The 16,134-nt window shown below is 43.8% G+C and overlaps 1 protein-coding gene across 30 annotated transcripts in view; it reads right to left on the reverse strand.

The window, feature by feature from the left end:
* Positions 1–16,134, reverse strand: part of DOCK9 (dedicator of cytokinesis 9) — a 282,088-nt gene that overhangs the window by 24,598 nt on the left and 241,356 nt on the right. For 16 of the 30 annotated variants that reach the window (XM_047720303.1, XM_047720297.1, XM_047720295.1 and 13 more), the window contains 7 exons: positions 12,668–12,805; positions 12,372–12,554; positions 10,460–10,573; positions 10,147–10,362; positions 8,588–8,645; positions 7,588–7,665; positions 5,892–5,998 (listed from right to left, as the gene is read on the reverse strand). In XM_047720303.1, coding sequence (XP_047576259.1) covers positions 5,892–5,998; positions 7,588–7,665; positions 8,588–8,645; positions 10,147–10,362; positions 10,460–10,573; positions 12,372–12,554; positions 12,668–12,805 — 894 coding nt within the window. The remainder of the gene's footprint in view (positions 1–5,891; positions 5,999–7,587; positions 7,666–8,587; positions 8,646–10,146; positions 10,363–10,459; positions 10,574–12,371; positions 12,555–12,667; positions 12,806–16,134) is intronic. The other 14 variants (XM_047720307.1, XM_047720305.1, XM_047720308.1 and 11 more) reach the window with 1 other exon arrangement.

Raw genomic sequence — 16,134 nt, forward strand, 5'->3', positions numbered from 1 at the left:
CTTTACAGCAGCCTTTCAGGTATATTTTAAGTGGCCCTAGATTTTGGGACTTAATAAATATATATTAAATAGACTTTATAGGCCAAATGCCCCAAACCGGGAGTCTAGGATTTGAATACTATTCTTACTCTTGTTCAGTCAAACCTGAAACGTGTGGAAAGTTTAATAACAATGAAACGTGAATTCAAGTAACATATCAATACCATAGGCAACTGAGTTAATTATGGAAAAATCGGTCATATGTGGTTCAGAAAGATGGGCTCTGACCAGGGAAACTCCTCCAGAATGGCTGGAAAATGAGAAAATTGATAAAGCCAATAGAGCTTAGTAAATAATTGAAATAAGTATTGCAATTTGATGGCAATCAGGAATTAGGAAATAACACATCATCAACTTTTTTATGCTACTTGACATTATTTTTACCTTTTTCTCTGATTCAGGAGGCAGACCTATAGCTTATCAGTCTGATCATCAGTTATTAATATAAAGAATGATAATATATACTACAAAAAGCAATGTCTATGTAGATTTACTAAAAAACATACTAAGGGGCGCCTGGGTGGCTTAGTCAGTTAAGTGTCAGACTCTTGGTTTTCGCTCAAGTCATGATCTTATTGATGGTGGGATGGAGCCCTGCACTGGGCTCTGTGCTCAGCAGGGAGTCTGCTTGAAGATCCTTTCCCTCTGCCCCTCCCCACCACCTCTCAAATACACAAATCTCTGGGGGAAAAAAAAAATATCCAAACTAAAAATAGCTTCTATAAGAAAACATAAGGCCTTTCATAAAAGTAGAGTATGGATTCCTGAACACCAAAGTTTAACTTAGTAAGGTAAATTATTCAGGCTAATGTCAACTCTATATACACCTAGACATTTGGAGCTGGTACATCAAGTAATAATTCTTTGAACAGAAATAACCAGTAAGAAAGAAAGAAAGAAAGAAAGAAAGAAAGAAAGAAAGAAAGAAAGAACCAATAATCAAAAAGAGTTCAGCTTGAGGGACCATGTGTGAACACAAAATTATAGAGTCATAGGAACTATGATATCATAGTAACTAAACTCTGGGGCATATATGAATGATACTCTTGGCAGAAATCCCATGTATTAATTTACTTAGAATTTCCAGCAATCACTGCACCTGAAAACCAGAGCTAATCCAGACAATGGTCAGAGAGTGATGACCTTGAACGTTTGTTATATAGAAAGCTTGATGGTTTTATCACCTTGCTTAAAATTTAAATGCCAAGATATATTTTCTAAATTGCCAATACATGCCAAGAACTGTAAGTAATTACTGGCTGGGGAAGAAAAAAAAACAAACCCTCAATGAACTAATCCACAAAGCTCACATTTTACATTACTAGATTGATCCTAAAAAGATCTCAGGTGTACCAAGCTCATGAGCCACTGAGACCACTGTTTAAAATGTCAGCAGCCAGTTTAATTTTTAAGTGTGCCCCAGCCATGCGACTGAGGTCACTAAGCACCTGTCTGTGGAAATAGCACACTAATGTTGTATGTGGGGGTGTGTGTTCACAAAAATGCCTATGTATGTGCAGGAGATTTAAACATTTTTATTTATATGCCAATTTTTCCATCTAGCATTGATTAATTTAATCTAACCTTACTTATGAAGCTAGATGTTGTCCCTATTATCTGCCATTTAGAAATAACAGAAACACAGATGCCTGGGTGGCTTAGTTGGTTAAATGTCTGCCTTTGACTCAGGTCATAATCCCAGGGTCCTAGGATCGAGTCCCACATCTGGCTCCTTGCTCAGCAGGGAGCCTGATTCTGCTTCTGCCTGCCATTCCCCCTGCTTGTGCTCACTTTAAAATAAATAAATAAGATCTTTAAAAAAAATAATAATGTAAACGTAAACGCTTGGGGAACGGTATACTTTACGGCTTAATTCACATATCCACCACATTATTATTTTTCAAGAGCGAGTAGAGAACCTTTTTGCAGCAAAATAATCATTTGAGATGCTTGTTAACATACAGATTCCCAGGCACCACACTCAACCAACCTGGGGGACTGGCAGAGCAGGAAGACTGGAAATATCTATCTGTAACAGGAATCTAAGTAATTTCTAACTAAGCATATGAAAATTTGAGGATTACTGAACCAGGTGTCACCTTCTGAGGCAGACACATCACTTATATATCCCCAAGCCAGCACACGGCACACAGCTAGCTTAGGGGATGAATCAATGTACGTAAATATAGAAATTTCCAGGTCACAAAGTCAGACAACTTCCAATTCAGACTATAAGGGACCATGGTTTTGGTGCTTCTCCTCAATGCGAAGAAAGCATTGGACGCAGTACGGTGTGCCAGGGCAGAGACCATATCGCACTCGCATTTCTATCTCCAGCACCTAGTTCAGTGCCAAGGAAGCTCAGTAAATATTTGCAACATGAAGAGGGCCAGTATGTCCTGGTATGAGCCAAGGGGAGACCATTTAGAGTAGCTCCATGGGCAAAGTTCACTAGTCACTATTGCAATGACCTGCATGACTACAAAAATGTCTACATGGATGTCGATTTTGGGGTTACAAAGAAATTTTAGCAAGTGGGCAAGTAGTGAGGATGAACTGTATTTTCTATTTCTCCTTCTAGGGTCCCTCTTGGCCCACCCTTCCTAGCTGTGTGTGCTGGGAGGTTGATGTATCAGGGCTGCTGGCCTAAAGGGTGGGCTCCCTGTCCTCTGACTCCTGGCTGAGTTCAGCCAGTGAAAGGCCCAGCAGGAGCCTGGAGGGCAGGCGGAGAGTGAGGACAGGGTGGCTATGCACATGCCCCTTCCTGCCAGGGTACGGGACTGAGCTCTCCCCTACATCTTCAGGTGGCCCCCCTGTGGAGCTGCTCTCTCTCCCCTCTCCTAGCCCAGGGTGAGAGGTAGTACCCCAGCTCTTACTAACCTCAAGGGTACTGTAGTATTACTTGTCAGTTTCCCTACACCCTGTCCAAGCTTTCAAAATAGTCCCTTTATTAGCCTTTCTTCAATGTCCCTAGTGTGCTGCCCATTTCTACACAGGATTCTAAAGGAGGGATCTCAAAACTTCCATTCTATGTTGAGTTTTGACACCACAAGGGACTCAGAATTCTTCAGTCTGCACAGGCTCCAACTTGCGTAACAGAACTGTAAACAGGGATGGGATGTTTCTTTTTATCTAATCAAAAGCAGCCAGGAGGGAGTCTGCTCTTTAGATCAGGGTCAGGGAAGACAAACCGCGATCAATGAAAACCCATCTGAGGTCTGCTGCTAGGAGAAGTGTGTGTTCTTATGCAGCTCCACGAAAATCATGTTAGGAGAGCACAAGGCATTTAAGTACATCTAATAATGCAGATTAAAAGGGCAATGATTTTTATCAGGCTATGTGTTATACACCTAGTCCCATCAGCTTCCTCCAGAACTCCTTCTGGGAGAGAGATGTTCAACTTCCCTTTCTCTTGAAACATCCTGACAGCCAAAGCAAAAATGTAGGTGGCAATTTCTGGTGCCTGGCTTCTGGAATAAGCTCCTCTTTCAACTCCCCGCTAGTTTCAATCTTGCCAGACAGGGGTTGCTTAGGATTTGATAACCCCACCATGTCACATACTAATGGTTACAGGTCATTGCATACTACGGACCTTGTTAAACATTTACCAACTTTATGCTTCAAGGACAAGGTGGAAAATCCATATTCTGGAAATCACTGATAAAGTTGCCCTCTCACATGTTTAGTTATCCCTCAGGCTGGGTGCCATTCACAAATTTCCTCAATAAAGCCTGACTTGATTTCCTAGGCTGATGCCCAGGCTGCCGTGATCACTCCAGCTTATTACTTAATCAGATGAGCAAACCTGAACTGCATCTTCTGAGGAAGGACAGGATACTGAGAACTGTTTACTTTCAAATCTTTAGTTGTTCTTGGCACCACGACTTTCCTTATCAAATTCTAAATAAAATCCTGTACTCCGGAGGTCTGTCTAGGTGCTGGGTTGGACATGAGTGGTTTCTGCAAGGAGACAATACATTCGAGCCTCTTCTCAGAGAAAAACCCAGTTATGCTTGCCTTGAAGGAAAACTTCAAGGTCAAGAGTATGCAAGCCTTATGGTCTCAGTGATGGGTTTTAAACTTCAGAGCAAAAATTAAAAATTACTATCTGCCCAGGCGTTTCAAGGTAGAGAGAGAGCTGAACTGTTAATGCCACTTCATAATTAACTGGTCGTCCCCCCATCTTTGAGACTTCAGAAATCTTCATCTATCATGGTTAAAATTACTTTAATATTTAAATGTGAAGTGCACTCAATATATTATCCTTCTTTCTCATGTTCACTTTTTAATTTAGGAGGGCATTTGAGACTAGACAATTTATGACAGTGGTTTTTAAACTAGGGCGGCTTGAGAATATATATATGCACATATATATATATATATATTTAAATGATTGAATATTCCCTAAAAACTACTGAGAACTTTCGTGTATATGGGTGTTATGTCTCAATATTTATAATATTAGGAATGGCAACTGGGAAATGCTACAGGTTTACTAATTTAATTAAGATAATAATGAACCTATTACATGTTAATGAAAAAATAACATTTTTTTGATGAAAAAACATTTTCAAAAAAAATTAGGGAAAAGAGTAGCATTGTTTTAAATTTTTGCAGCTTTCTTTAATGTCTGACATCATAGGAGAAAATGACATTCTCATATCTGCTTCTGCACTCAATCTGTTCGACATGCTGTTTTGGATGATATAAACAAAGGAAGTCCAGCCCTCCACAGACATCCGGTTGGAAAAGGAGGGACCTCAAAGACTTCCTGAAAGGGTCTCGGGGATCCCCAGGCTTCCTGGACCACACTTTGAACTGATTCAGGGACTGGTTAATGTCATGGAGGGTGTATGCTCGTGGCCCTACTTATTGGCAAGAACGTGATTAAAAGTCACAATATTAATTGTAGGACCTCCACATCATAAAAACAAGTACAACAGAGGCAGAGGTATTTACTTCTTTCTCTGTTCTTTCTCTCCACACGAAGAAACAGACAATATTATTTTTATTTAAAAGACAGGCAGGATCGACAAGCTGCCCCTTGACTGTTCCATTCTGCTCTGAGCTGAGGAGATGCAGGCACACATGGAAAGCCCCTCTGAAAGACAGTGACCAAAGAGGAAATTCAGGGAACAGAGCCAGAAAGTTGGCATTTGTTCCAACTCCTAGCTTTATTTTAAAACTTCCTCGTTCCAGATAAGTGGCTGCAAGGTGATCCTGTTTCCACAAGAAAGTAACAGGAACTGTCACCGTGATCTAACTCGGAACCTTCTGATCTCTGCTAGGGGTGGGACCGGGAGTTCTCCTTCACCGCCGGTGAGAAAAATCTGGACTAAGGCCTGCCAGTGGAGGGAGCCAGGCGGGCAGCTCTGAGGCCCTGGGCCCGGTCTGACTGCTCAGGGCTTTGCATGTCTGCCGACACAGGAGAGAAGTCAGTGTGGGGGACACCGATTTAAAAGTCTGAGGGGCCGGTCAGTTCAGCTGGTTAGAGTGTGATGCTAAAAGATTAAAACAGTAATAAAACCCATGAGCTGGAGAAATTAATGGCTGGAAGAATGAGAAACCTTATGGTCAAAATGCTGGACCTTTTCCCACACGTGTTTGAGCTCTTGGCCTCACTTCCCTCCTCACGAGCTCCTCAAACTCTCTTTCCAGAGCAAAGGAGGAATTCCTAGAAAGGGGGCTGGCGGAGCTTTTGCAGCTGTTTCGGCCGCCTGGAGCATGAGCTTAGTGAGAGCGAAGTGGGCAGCAGCTGCTGCTGAGAGAAAACCATCGTGTGAGGGTTAGGCAGAGCACAGCCACCCCCGAGACACTGGCGGACTGAAGACCCCCACAGGCAAGGCGCTCACCTCGTTGAAATGGACATCCTGCATCCCGACGTCTTCCATCATGGAGGCCTCCTCGTCTATGTTTGGGGTGATCACCCTGAACGCTGTGCATCCTTGTCTAAACATGCCTAGAACGGACACAGCAGGGGAGAGAGCCAGTCAGTAACCCGTAAGTGGGATGACCTTGAGGGTTCTTCCAGCCCGCCATGCTTCTGTGTTTGAAGGAGACAAGGGACTCTGAAGTCTCTCATGTCTCAGGCCACCGTTCTCACAGGGACCCACTGTGTGCTTTTCTTCATTTGCCTCCTCGTACCCAGCCTTCTCCTCCCTCAGTTCTTTCCTCATCCTTTTAATTTGTTACCCGCCTTTATTGAAATGTATGCAACCTTTAAATAACCTGTAAATAAACTGTAATAGGGACTGGGTCCAAATCAGTAGTTTAAAAAATAGCAATAATTTGAGTGGGTAGGTGACCCGTGCTCAGATACCAAGAAAAATAAAGCCAAAGCCAATCAAAGAGAAACACATGCCTCCAACAGAACTGTTTCCTTCAAGGCGTCACGTCCCCCACTGTGGCTGAGGGTAACCCGGAGCTCAGATGAGAACTCGCTCTTCTCCTTCACAAAGCAATCTGCTAGCAGGTCACTCAACAGCCGCAGCCATGAGCTGAGAGGCTGTTTTAGCTGGTTCCCTACCTGCTGCCTGAGGGGTGAGGATGGGTCTCCTGTCCTCCTCACCACCAGAGACCAGGAGCACGGGCAGTATGAATACTGCAGGCGTCCAAGCACTCTGATTCTCTAGGGGAAATGCTGTGAGGTTGGTGCTGGGATAAATAATCTGGATAAGGATAAACCCCTGGGGCGCCTGAGTGGCTCAGTCAGTTAAGTGTCTGCCTCTGGCTCAGGTTGTGATCCTGGGGTCCTGGGATCGAGTCCCACATCAGACTCCCTGCTCCATGGGGAGTCTGCTTCTCCCTCTACCTGGATTCCCCCTGCTTGTGCTCCCTCTCTCTTTCTGTCAAATAAATAAATAAAAATCTTTAAAAAAAAAAAAAAAGGATAACCCCCCCCCCTAAAGCAATAATGGCCCATTTGGGGCCTTCACTAATCTTGCAGTCACTGGGGGAAAAGTCCTATGTCAGTCGGACACTGTCAGCTGGGCAAAAATGGTCAAGTACAGAAGGTCTTGAAACATCTTGCTACTCTATTCTGAGACCACTGTTTACAATAAAGCAAAACGAAACTCAAAACTTGAATTGAGACCTCCCATATTTTGGGAAAAAGAAGAACACAGAGTATTTTGAAAGCATGTCTTGAAAGAGTAGATTTGTGAAGGCACAGATTTTTCTAGCTCCCCGATGGTTAACGTTTCCAAGCCTTGAGACAAAAGACTCCCCCATGATAAGTATTAATCTAGGAGCTTGAGGATACGTTAACATACAAAAAAGCAAAATTACGGAAGCCAACCACCCAGGCTTCTGGCTAGAGAGCACATTTAAAATAGACACCTCAGCTCCAGCAGGGTAACTACAAGGGCAGCCCAAGTGCTTCCCCTCCGTGCACAGGGACAGACCGCCATGGAACTGGAGAGGAAAAGAAGGAAGGGAAGGAGAGCCAAGACTATCCATGCAGAGTTGCAAGGGAAAATCCCCACACCGCTAAGTGTCAGGTCATGGGGCAGCTGGGGCTCTGGGGGCTGGGCCCACCCTCAGGCTCACCTCCCCGGCGCCTCCTCTGACTGGTGCTGTGGCTGGAGGGGAAGAGGGGCAGCTCCGGACGGAGGGCTATGTCTGCTTCTAAACACGAGGAAATGTATTACCTGACAAAAGGTCTCAACAGGAAATCATGCTAGTAGCAAGAGAATATGGAAACCCTCTTTAATTTCTTTTTCTCTGGGGTTCTGATGTAGGACAAGCCTCGGTTCCCTTCAATTTCATCCCAAATAGCCAGCTGTACTGGAAATACAGAAATTCCCCGGCTGTGGCATCTGACTTTATACCATTTCTCACTCTGTAAATGCACTTCATGGAAGCCAGATCTGGTACTGCTGTGCTCCGCGACATGAGCACACATCATGAGCAGCTTTTCTAAAAACCTCGGTGTTCTTGATTTTGAAATGGAAACGAGCAAGTGGTAATTAACCAAAAGAAACCATGAAAGGATTCGTGGTCTGCTCAATCGGGAACAAACATATAAAAGAACAGCACTCACATGCCCCTGCCCTCTCCTTCCCTGGGGAGGCAAGGTTTCTGGCCAGCGAGGCCGCCTACCCAAATAATAAAGCCAAGTGGGCTGTGGTTCTAAAATAAAAAAAAAAGTTGTCCGATAATCTCCTGTTAAAACTGTCATTTGACTGATAAAACTGTTACGGGGGAACTAAGGGAAGATAAATCTTCTGTCGGCTCAACACAAGCCATTCAAGGACACCCAGATGCAAAGCTCATTAACTAGTCTTTGCAAGATAGATCCATTAGTTAAAGGTTATACAATAATATGCCACCTAGTTTTATTTTTTATATTGGCGGCTCTGCTATGCCCACCAAGCCAAGCCAATGTCTTACCAGTGAATAAAACAATGAACACAGTGCACATACACACACACACACACAAATCCATCCCCCTCCCCCACTTCCAGATCTTTCTGAATGGCTCTCACTCGTCTTTGCTGCTCTGTATAGTTTTATATTCATTTCACAAAACACAGGACTCCTTCCTCACCTTTCCGTGTGAGATACTCTGCCACCAGCGCTGTGACGTGAACATAACACATGGCCGCCTAAAATAAAAGACACACACTTCAGAATGACCACGTACAGAGCGCGTCTGTGTGCTTCCGGACAGAGCTCCAGTGAGTGTGTGGACTTGTATTAGATCTCAAGGAAACCAGGGTTCCTGATAGCTGCTGTCTTACCTTTCAGAAAAACTGGAACAATTCATATAAACTGAAATTTTGAAGTAAATTGTAAATGGAGACAAATGGTAATAAGTTTGGTAAGTCTCATTTCTGTTTAGAATAACAAAATTTTAATGTAAGAGATAAAAAAGCATTTTTTTTCTTACTCTAGTGAAGATTTCCGTATCACTTCTCTTAAGGTACAAAGAGGACCATTTGAAGAAAAGGCATGTATCTTTCTAGATTCTGAGAGATTTGTTCAAATGTCAGTAGCTAACAGTTTTCTCTCAACTTAAAAAAAGATGTAGCAACTGCTTCCCAACACAGAACTCTAAACCAAAATTATGACTTAATGTCAATTAGATAATATTCTAAACACCTTAAAATGAAAGACAAAATAAATTCTTTTTTTCTTTTTATGAAGTTGCCACAGTTTTGTGTAAAAAACAGTTGTTGGAAATGAACCTGATTCTGATGCCTGAGCCCCTGATTCTTTGTCAGAATGATAGAAAAATTACTACTAGTAGTAAAATGGAATTCACTTTTATTATGCTAATATGTAGTTCAGATTAAATTTATGGTCAAATAGAATGGACTTCTTAAATAATCAATATGTAAAAACTGTTACCTAAAATTTTCAGATGTAGAATCTAACTGTACTAATTTAGGCAATTACAGTAGCTTAAAAGTAAAAAATTACGCTTCTTTGGTAATACTGTTGACCATACCTAAATGCTTTAGGCCCAAATTGTAAACACAATTTTCAGAGGAACACAGAGCCTTCCACATAGCCTACTGCTTTCCTTAATATCTTCCCCTTTCACAGGTGATGTCACGAAGCACAGAGAGGTGAAAAACGGGCTCAATGTCACAGACTGATTAAGTGTTGGATTTGGTCTGTGTCCGGGGCCCACATACCCGAGCCCCCGCCCACACCCTGCCTCCTTATGGAAACACGCTCTGTACACGGGCAGCGCTCTGAGGATTACACATTCGCAGATGACAACGGACTACCTCCAAAAGGAAAAAGCGATATCCTATCATTACTGTAATAACAGGAACATTAAATTCCATCATCAAAGAGCTGAATTTTAGAACTAGAGAGGAGTTTTGATGCAGAAACTAAGCGTGCTTGAATCAGCGCACATTTATGTGACTGTGGACGGTTTCTAAGGGCTTTCAGACAATCCTCTCCTGTGACAGAAACATTCCCTTACAGGTTATAAACGGTTGAGATGCTTAGAGACGTGAAGTAACCCCAAGCCTAACGCTGATGAAGTATCCCTTCTTTTGATTAGTGGGAAATTTTTCTTAAAATTGGCTTCTTTTACTAAATGAGACACAGTTTTCCCCAAAACCCAGCTGGAGAGGCTTGCTGGGCTACCTCAGACAGATCCCCATTCTTGACATGGATCCTGGCCATGCTGTCCAGCCATGTCTTCCTGAGCTCGGGAGTGCTGGCGTAGGACTTGGCCAGACTGTACTGAAGGTCCACCAGCATCTCAGGGTCATTCTCGTGCTCCTTCATCTGGGCGGTGGCCATCAGAACCGTGCGTATCCTTTTGGTCAAGTCCTTCACGTCCGAGGAGAAGGTAGTGTGCTAAAACAAGGGTGGGAGAAGGACACATGGCTTTCAGCTGTGCTCTGCCTTGTCTGCATGTGTCCTAGATGATGAGGCAGGCTTGGAGGCCACCCACCTTGATGAGCCTGTCACTGTTGGCACAGTTGTTGATGATGGACAGGGACTGCTGGAATCTGGTTCCCCCGATCCCAACAACATCTGCTATCAGCTGACTGACGGAAATAATGACCTTAGGGACACACAAATACGAGAAAATCATTTCACCTTCAAATGACTCCCCAGACTTGGCTCCTGTCTTCAGGACAGGGCAAAGTTTTGAGCACAGATCATTCCAGTGTGGGAAACATTGTCTGAGTCACCTTTTCCCCTTCCAAGAATCATTTCAGGTGATTTTGCTATCGTTGAGTATTTTGTCTGCATAGCAAAATGCTCATTGAGAGAGTGCAGAGGCATGAGAATCAGATAAAGCCTCTAGCCCTTGGATAGTCACTTACTTTCTCTAATAAACAGGGAGACCTTATCATTTAACCTCCTTGGTTACTGGTCTGAATGTGTATGCACTAAATCTTCAATAAGTGGATGGTCCTTTGCATTTTTTATTAAAACATATACACGTTAACTATGCAATGGCAGTGGGGGGAATCTGTCTTTACTGGGGTTTGGGTCGTGCTCTGTGTTTACCCAGTCACTCAAGCTAACACATGGCTTCCATCTTTCTTCCTTCCTTTTCCTTCACCAACCCCAGGAGCCATCCATCACTAAGCACTGTCAAGTCATTCTCTCCTTCTTCTAACCTCACCATACCTGGTCCAAGACACCATCCTCTCGGGCCTGGATTTGACCATGGTTTCCCCAAAGTCTCTGCAGCTAAGGCCTTGATTCCCTTGATCCATTCTCAGCACTAGTCCAGGTGATCCCTCCAGATATGCATGACATCTTCTCAGTTGTTCTCACCCACATTCTTTTACTTCACTGTAAGGACCTTCTCCAGTTCCCCGACAGGCCCTTCCCCTTGTGCATCCATCGCCTGGAACATGCTCAGCCTCTAGACCTGCTATCTCCTATTCATCTTTCACAGCTTCTAGAAGCCTCCTTGTCCCAGCCACTACACTGGACTACACTACACTCCACTCCACTGCCCTCCCCTCCTCGGGGCACTTGAGTTCCTCTATTACAGCACTGGGGACAGTGTATGGAGAAGAGCTTCGGGCTCTGTCTTCCAGCAGACTACACACCCCATGAGGGCCAGGAGAGGGTTGTGCTTTGTTCATGGTTGTACCCGTGAATCCTAGCACATAGTTTGCAAACAGCAACTATTTGTTTAAAAGAGAAATAAATACGGAGATGGAGAGGACACTCCTACATGAGTTCAAGGAAGAAGAGAGCCTACAAAAATACATAAGACTGTTCCATATCTTGCATGGCTCCCAGCGTAGAGGATTTGGGACATTTTAACTCTGGAGAGATGGCAGGTGTGTCAGTAGATGGAAGACAGAAAAGAACCACTTTAGGGACCTCTGGGTGGCTCGGTCAGTTAAACGTCTGCTTTCTGCTCAGGTCGTGATCTCTAGGTCCTGGGATTGGGCCCCGCTTTGGGCTCTCTGCTCAGTGGGGAGTCTGCTTCTCCCTCTACCTCTGTGCTCTCTCTCACACACACGCTCTCTCTCAAATAAATAAAGAGAATCTTTAAAAAAATTTAAAAAAGAATTACTTTGGACTTTCTGTGTTTTACCTAAGATATTTGCTGTGAGTCACGCTCACTCACACAGACTCTAGCAGATGATGACTCAACGGAATTTCAGTCAGTCCAATATTGAGTCAAACAGAAATGCACTTTGGGCCCAAATCTTAGCATGTGGAGAATGAAATAAACCAGACCAGTAAATGTGACTTTCCAGTCCTCCATCTCAAGGCCAGACCTTGCCTTACTTACGCTGAGGTAAACCGGTAAATATGGCGAAGCCTTGCTGCTAACACAGAATCCCACAGAACACACCACCAGCGCCGGCGAGCGAACCCGCGCGCACCTGCAAGTGTGTGCGGACGAAGGACTTCTTTCCAGTGTAGTCGAAGTTGTTCCTCATGAGGAAGTACAGCAGCTGGGAGGCTTCCGTTCTGATGGAGCTCAGCTTCGAGTTGCAGCACTTGAGGACCTCATAGCACAGAGCGGCACACATGTCGGCCCTCCCTTCGTAGAACGTCGAGGGGAACTAGGCGAACACCAAAGAGCATGGGCAGGTGGACATCAGTGCTCCCCCAACTCCAGGGGCAAAGCACACAAGGATGGTCATCAGCGAGGGCTTCCCCCGAGGAAGCCTCTTACCTTATAGATGAATGACCTTAAGGCAGTGAAGACATTTTTTAAAGCTGTTTCAGACTGATGTTTTTGAAGAAAGCACAGGTAGACGTCGAAAACCTTTTTCATGAGAGGATTATGGCCGTGATCAGCCAGGAGTTGGTTCTGAAAACACACAAGGACAGCTTGGTTAGTGAGACACGCCAGACACCCCTACGAGGCTGCATCCAGTTTTCAGACTCAAAGGTTCAATGTCCCAGGTACTAAGACAACTTGTAATTTAAACAAACTCTACCATGAATCTCCAGGAAGGCAGAGAACCCTCAGGGAGTACAAATAAGCCTATAACTAAATTCTGTGGAGACTTGGCTTTTTCTTTTTCTTTTCTAAAGAGTTTATTTATTTTATTTATTTAAGAGAGAGACGAAAGCAAGCATGAGGGAGGGGAGGGGCAGAGGGGGAGGGAGAGACAAGCTGAGCATGTGGCCCAACTTGACGCTCGATCCCACGACCCAGAGATCATGACCTGAGCCAAAAATCTAGAGTTGGATGCTTACCTGACTGAGCCACCCAGGGACCGCTTGCTTCTTCCTATCCAGGAAGGGACTAATCATAAAACGGCCTAGCAAACTGTAGCATGGCTTGAAGGGCTAGTGGTCCTCAGTACTGATTTGGCTTCTGTGTATTTACTTATTTTTACTGTATACCAGCAACCAGTACAGAGGCAGTCTTTGTGATAGCTTAATTCCAACAAAGAAGTGCCCTTACAGGCATCAGCTGATTAACAAGCTGGAAAAAATACTGAAGTGAGGTATAGGAAGTGAGATCCTCCAAAAGTAAGTTTGTGGGGCACCTGGGTGGCTCAGTCGGTCGGTTAAATGTCTGCCTTCAGTTCAGGTCATGGTCCCAGGGTCCTGGGATCGAGCTGCGCGTCAGGCTCCCGGCTCAGCAGGAAGTCTGCTTCTCCCTCTGCTCCTCCCCCTGCTCCTGCTCACGCTCTCTCTCAAATAAATGAAATGTTTAAAAAAATTAAAAAACAAAATTAAATTTGTTTTTTTTCAGGCTTCTCAGGCACCTGTTAAACCATGAGTAACCAGACAAGCTTGGTAAGGTGGGAAACCCAGAAGCTTTGATCAGGCCCCATTTATCACGTGCACGGATCTGCACAGGTAAACTGAGTCTTATTTTCTCGTCTATAAAATGGCGACCTTGGACCTGACCTTGCACAGCTACTGTGAACACGTGAGTCAAGTACAAAAAGCATCTGATGCATTCGTGGGTCTGGCTCAGTAAGTGGTGGCTAGCAGGACTTTCACGTCACGGGTTTTACTCGACAAAGCAAAAAAGACTACTTCTCACCATTCTGCAAGACTTTCTCGCAAATGCAGTAAATTCATACTAACTGAATGCCTGTGAACCTGAATGGCTAAAACTCTCACGGACTGCCTAACACACAAGTAGACAGATGTGTTGCTGAGTCAGAGGCCAGCATGTAGCCATTGTGTTTAAACACGCATTGACACTAAAGGGCTACATCATCAAGGACACACAGAGGTGTGTGTGCGAGAGCGAGGGCGCACGTCTGCATTCTGCACGAAGCAAAAATGATTATAATAAAAAAAACCATCAGGAGGCCAGTATCCCAAACCAATCTTACCATTGTGCCAAATGACCGGAGATAGCTTATGGCCAAGTAATTGTTAAACAGCAAAGTACAGCTAGAGTATTAGTTTTAAGATCTACCTCATCTTACTTTTGGAGAAAAATTTTACTCAAGGGGTAAGTTTTGTTTTCTTAGGTCCAGTGACTCACAGCTGGTAGGACACCTGTAATTCACAGGGATCTTTATAACATGAAACACTGAGGCACAGTATTGAATTCCATCATGTGAAAGAGAGCCATTTAATGAGCAGAAAATGGGACTTAATTAACGGAATATGATATAATTCTCAACCATGAGCAGCTGTTCACCAACTGGCAGGGAGAGCGGGGAAGGCTGTTTCCAGTGTTTTGGAACTGCTTGCATGTGAACATTACTTTTGTTGTCTATGAACATTACTTCTCCCAGGGGGCACTGTTCTCCCTAATTATGGCCGGATTAAGGTTTGCACAGATCTGGATGAGCTTTCCTTCTCTCAGCACTATCTGCCGGAGACATGCAGATGAGACGGTGTGTACAAAAATTCCAGGAGCCCTGTTCTTGCTGTTGGAACTGGCCTGTCTCCAAGTTCTTACCCCAAGAGTTAAATTTTTCCTGCCTCACTCTTCCTGGTCAAGGCTTCGCTTCCCATTTTCAGGATTTAGACTTCTTGGGTTCTGATCCCAAAACCCACTTGCAAGAATGCAGTTAAAAGTCACTCACACTAAGATATAAGTAACCCCTCATTTCAAGGGGTAAAGGATCTCTTACCCCAGACATACCCCATTGTACCAGCTGCCTTCTGTAATCTTCTAGTCAATTTTCTTCTCTTCCCCTCTCTGCTCTCTTTCATTTATTAAAAAGTTATATACACTAAATATAAAAAATACATAAAAAATAAAATATATTTTAAAAATTCTGAACATTCAGAAAGGTTCATGGCGGGAGAAGGAAGAAGCAAAAACAAAACCACCCTTCACTTCACTCAGAAGTCACCAAGGTAACACCAGAGTGTATCTCATTTCTACTTTTTTATCCCTGTAGACCTGTAGTGAGGATAGGAAAATTTTATTCGGGGAAGTAAATGAGACATTAGAACAATATGAAAGGCACAGCTTCTCTCTAGCAACAAGGTGGAGAATAGGTTATAAATCCATCTCAGAAGTGTCTGATGTGCAGGCAGGTTTGATTGTTGTAACACATTCTCCTGAGGGAAATGAGCCTTTCAGAGAATGAAGACACAACATCAGTAATGTTTAAACATCTAGGAATAGGATAACAATGAACTTAAATCCTGGGCACCAAAATGAGATGTCTAGAACTGTGCTATTTAAGACAGATCTACCTCTCCTGGGCAGAAGGCATTTAGTTTTACTTGGACATCGCTTCAAGAATCCACCTTAGAGAAGGACTGTTTCAGCTGCAAATGCTTACCAGTCACTAAGGTAACCTCATTTCATGTGTTTCTGCAGACCAGGCTCATGGTCTACATGAGCACAAACTCCCTAGAAGAACCCAATTATCCAAGTGCTTTTCTCTGTCACGTACGGATTCTCACCAGGCAGCTCAAATCAAGAAAAGGCACAAGGTGGGATTGCTAAAAATACATTCTCAGGTTAAACGTGTAAACACATTTAAAAAGATGATCAACTATGCAAAGGCCAGAGTTGACTTGGGATTGTGTTAATCACGGGCATTGTAAAATAGCCAGAACCGTATTTTTCTGCACATAACTACCTTGGTTTATAAAACACACCTTTTTATGCATTAAATGCGAGAACATATGCGAAAGCATCCAGCATTGGACCAGCATCTGGGAAGTGCTTGTTAATATTCTCCCCTTTTTTCTGTACGG

Source organism: Lutra lutra, chromosome 3 (genome assembly GCF_902655055.1).
Source record: "Lutra lutra chromosome 3, mLutLut1.2, whole genome shotgun sequence".
NCBI lineage: Eukaryota > Metazoa > Chordata > Mammalia > Carnivora > Mustelidae > Lutra > Lutra lutra.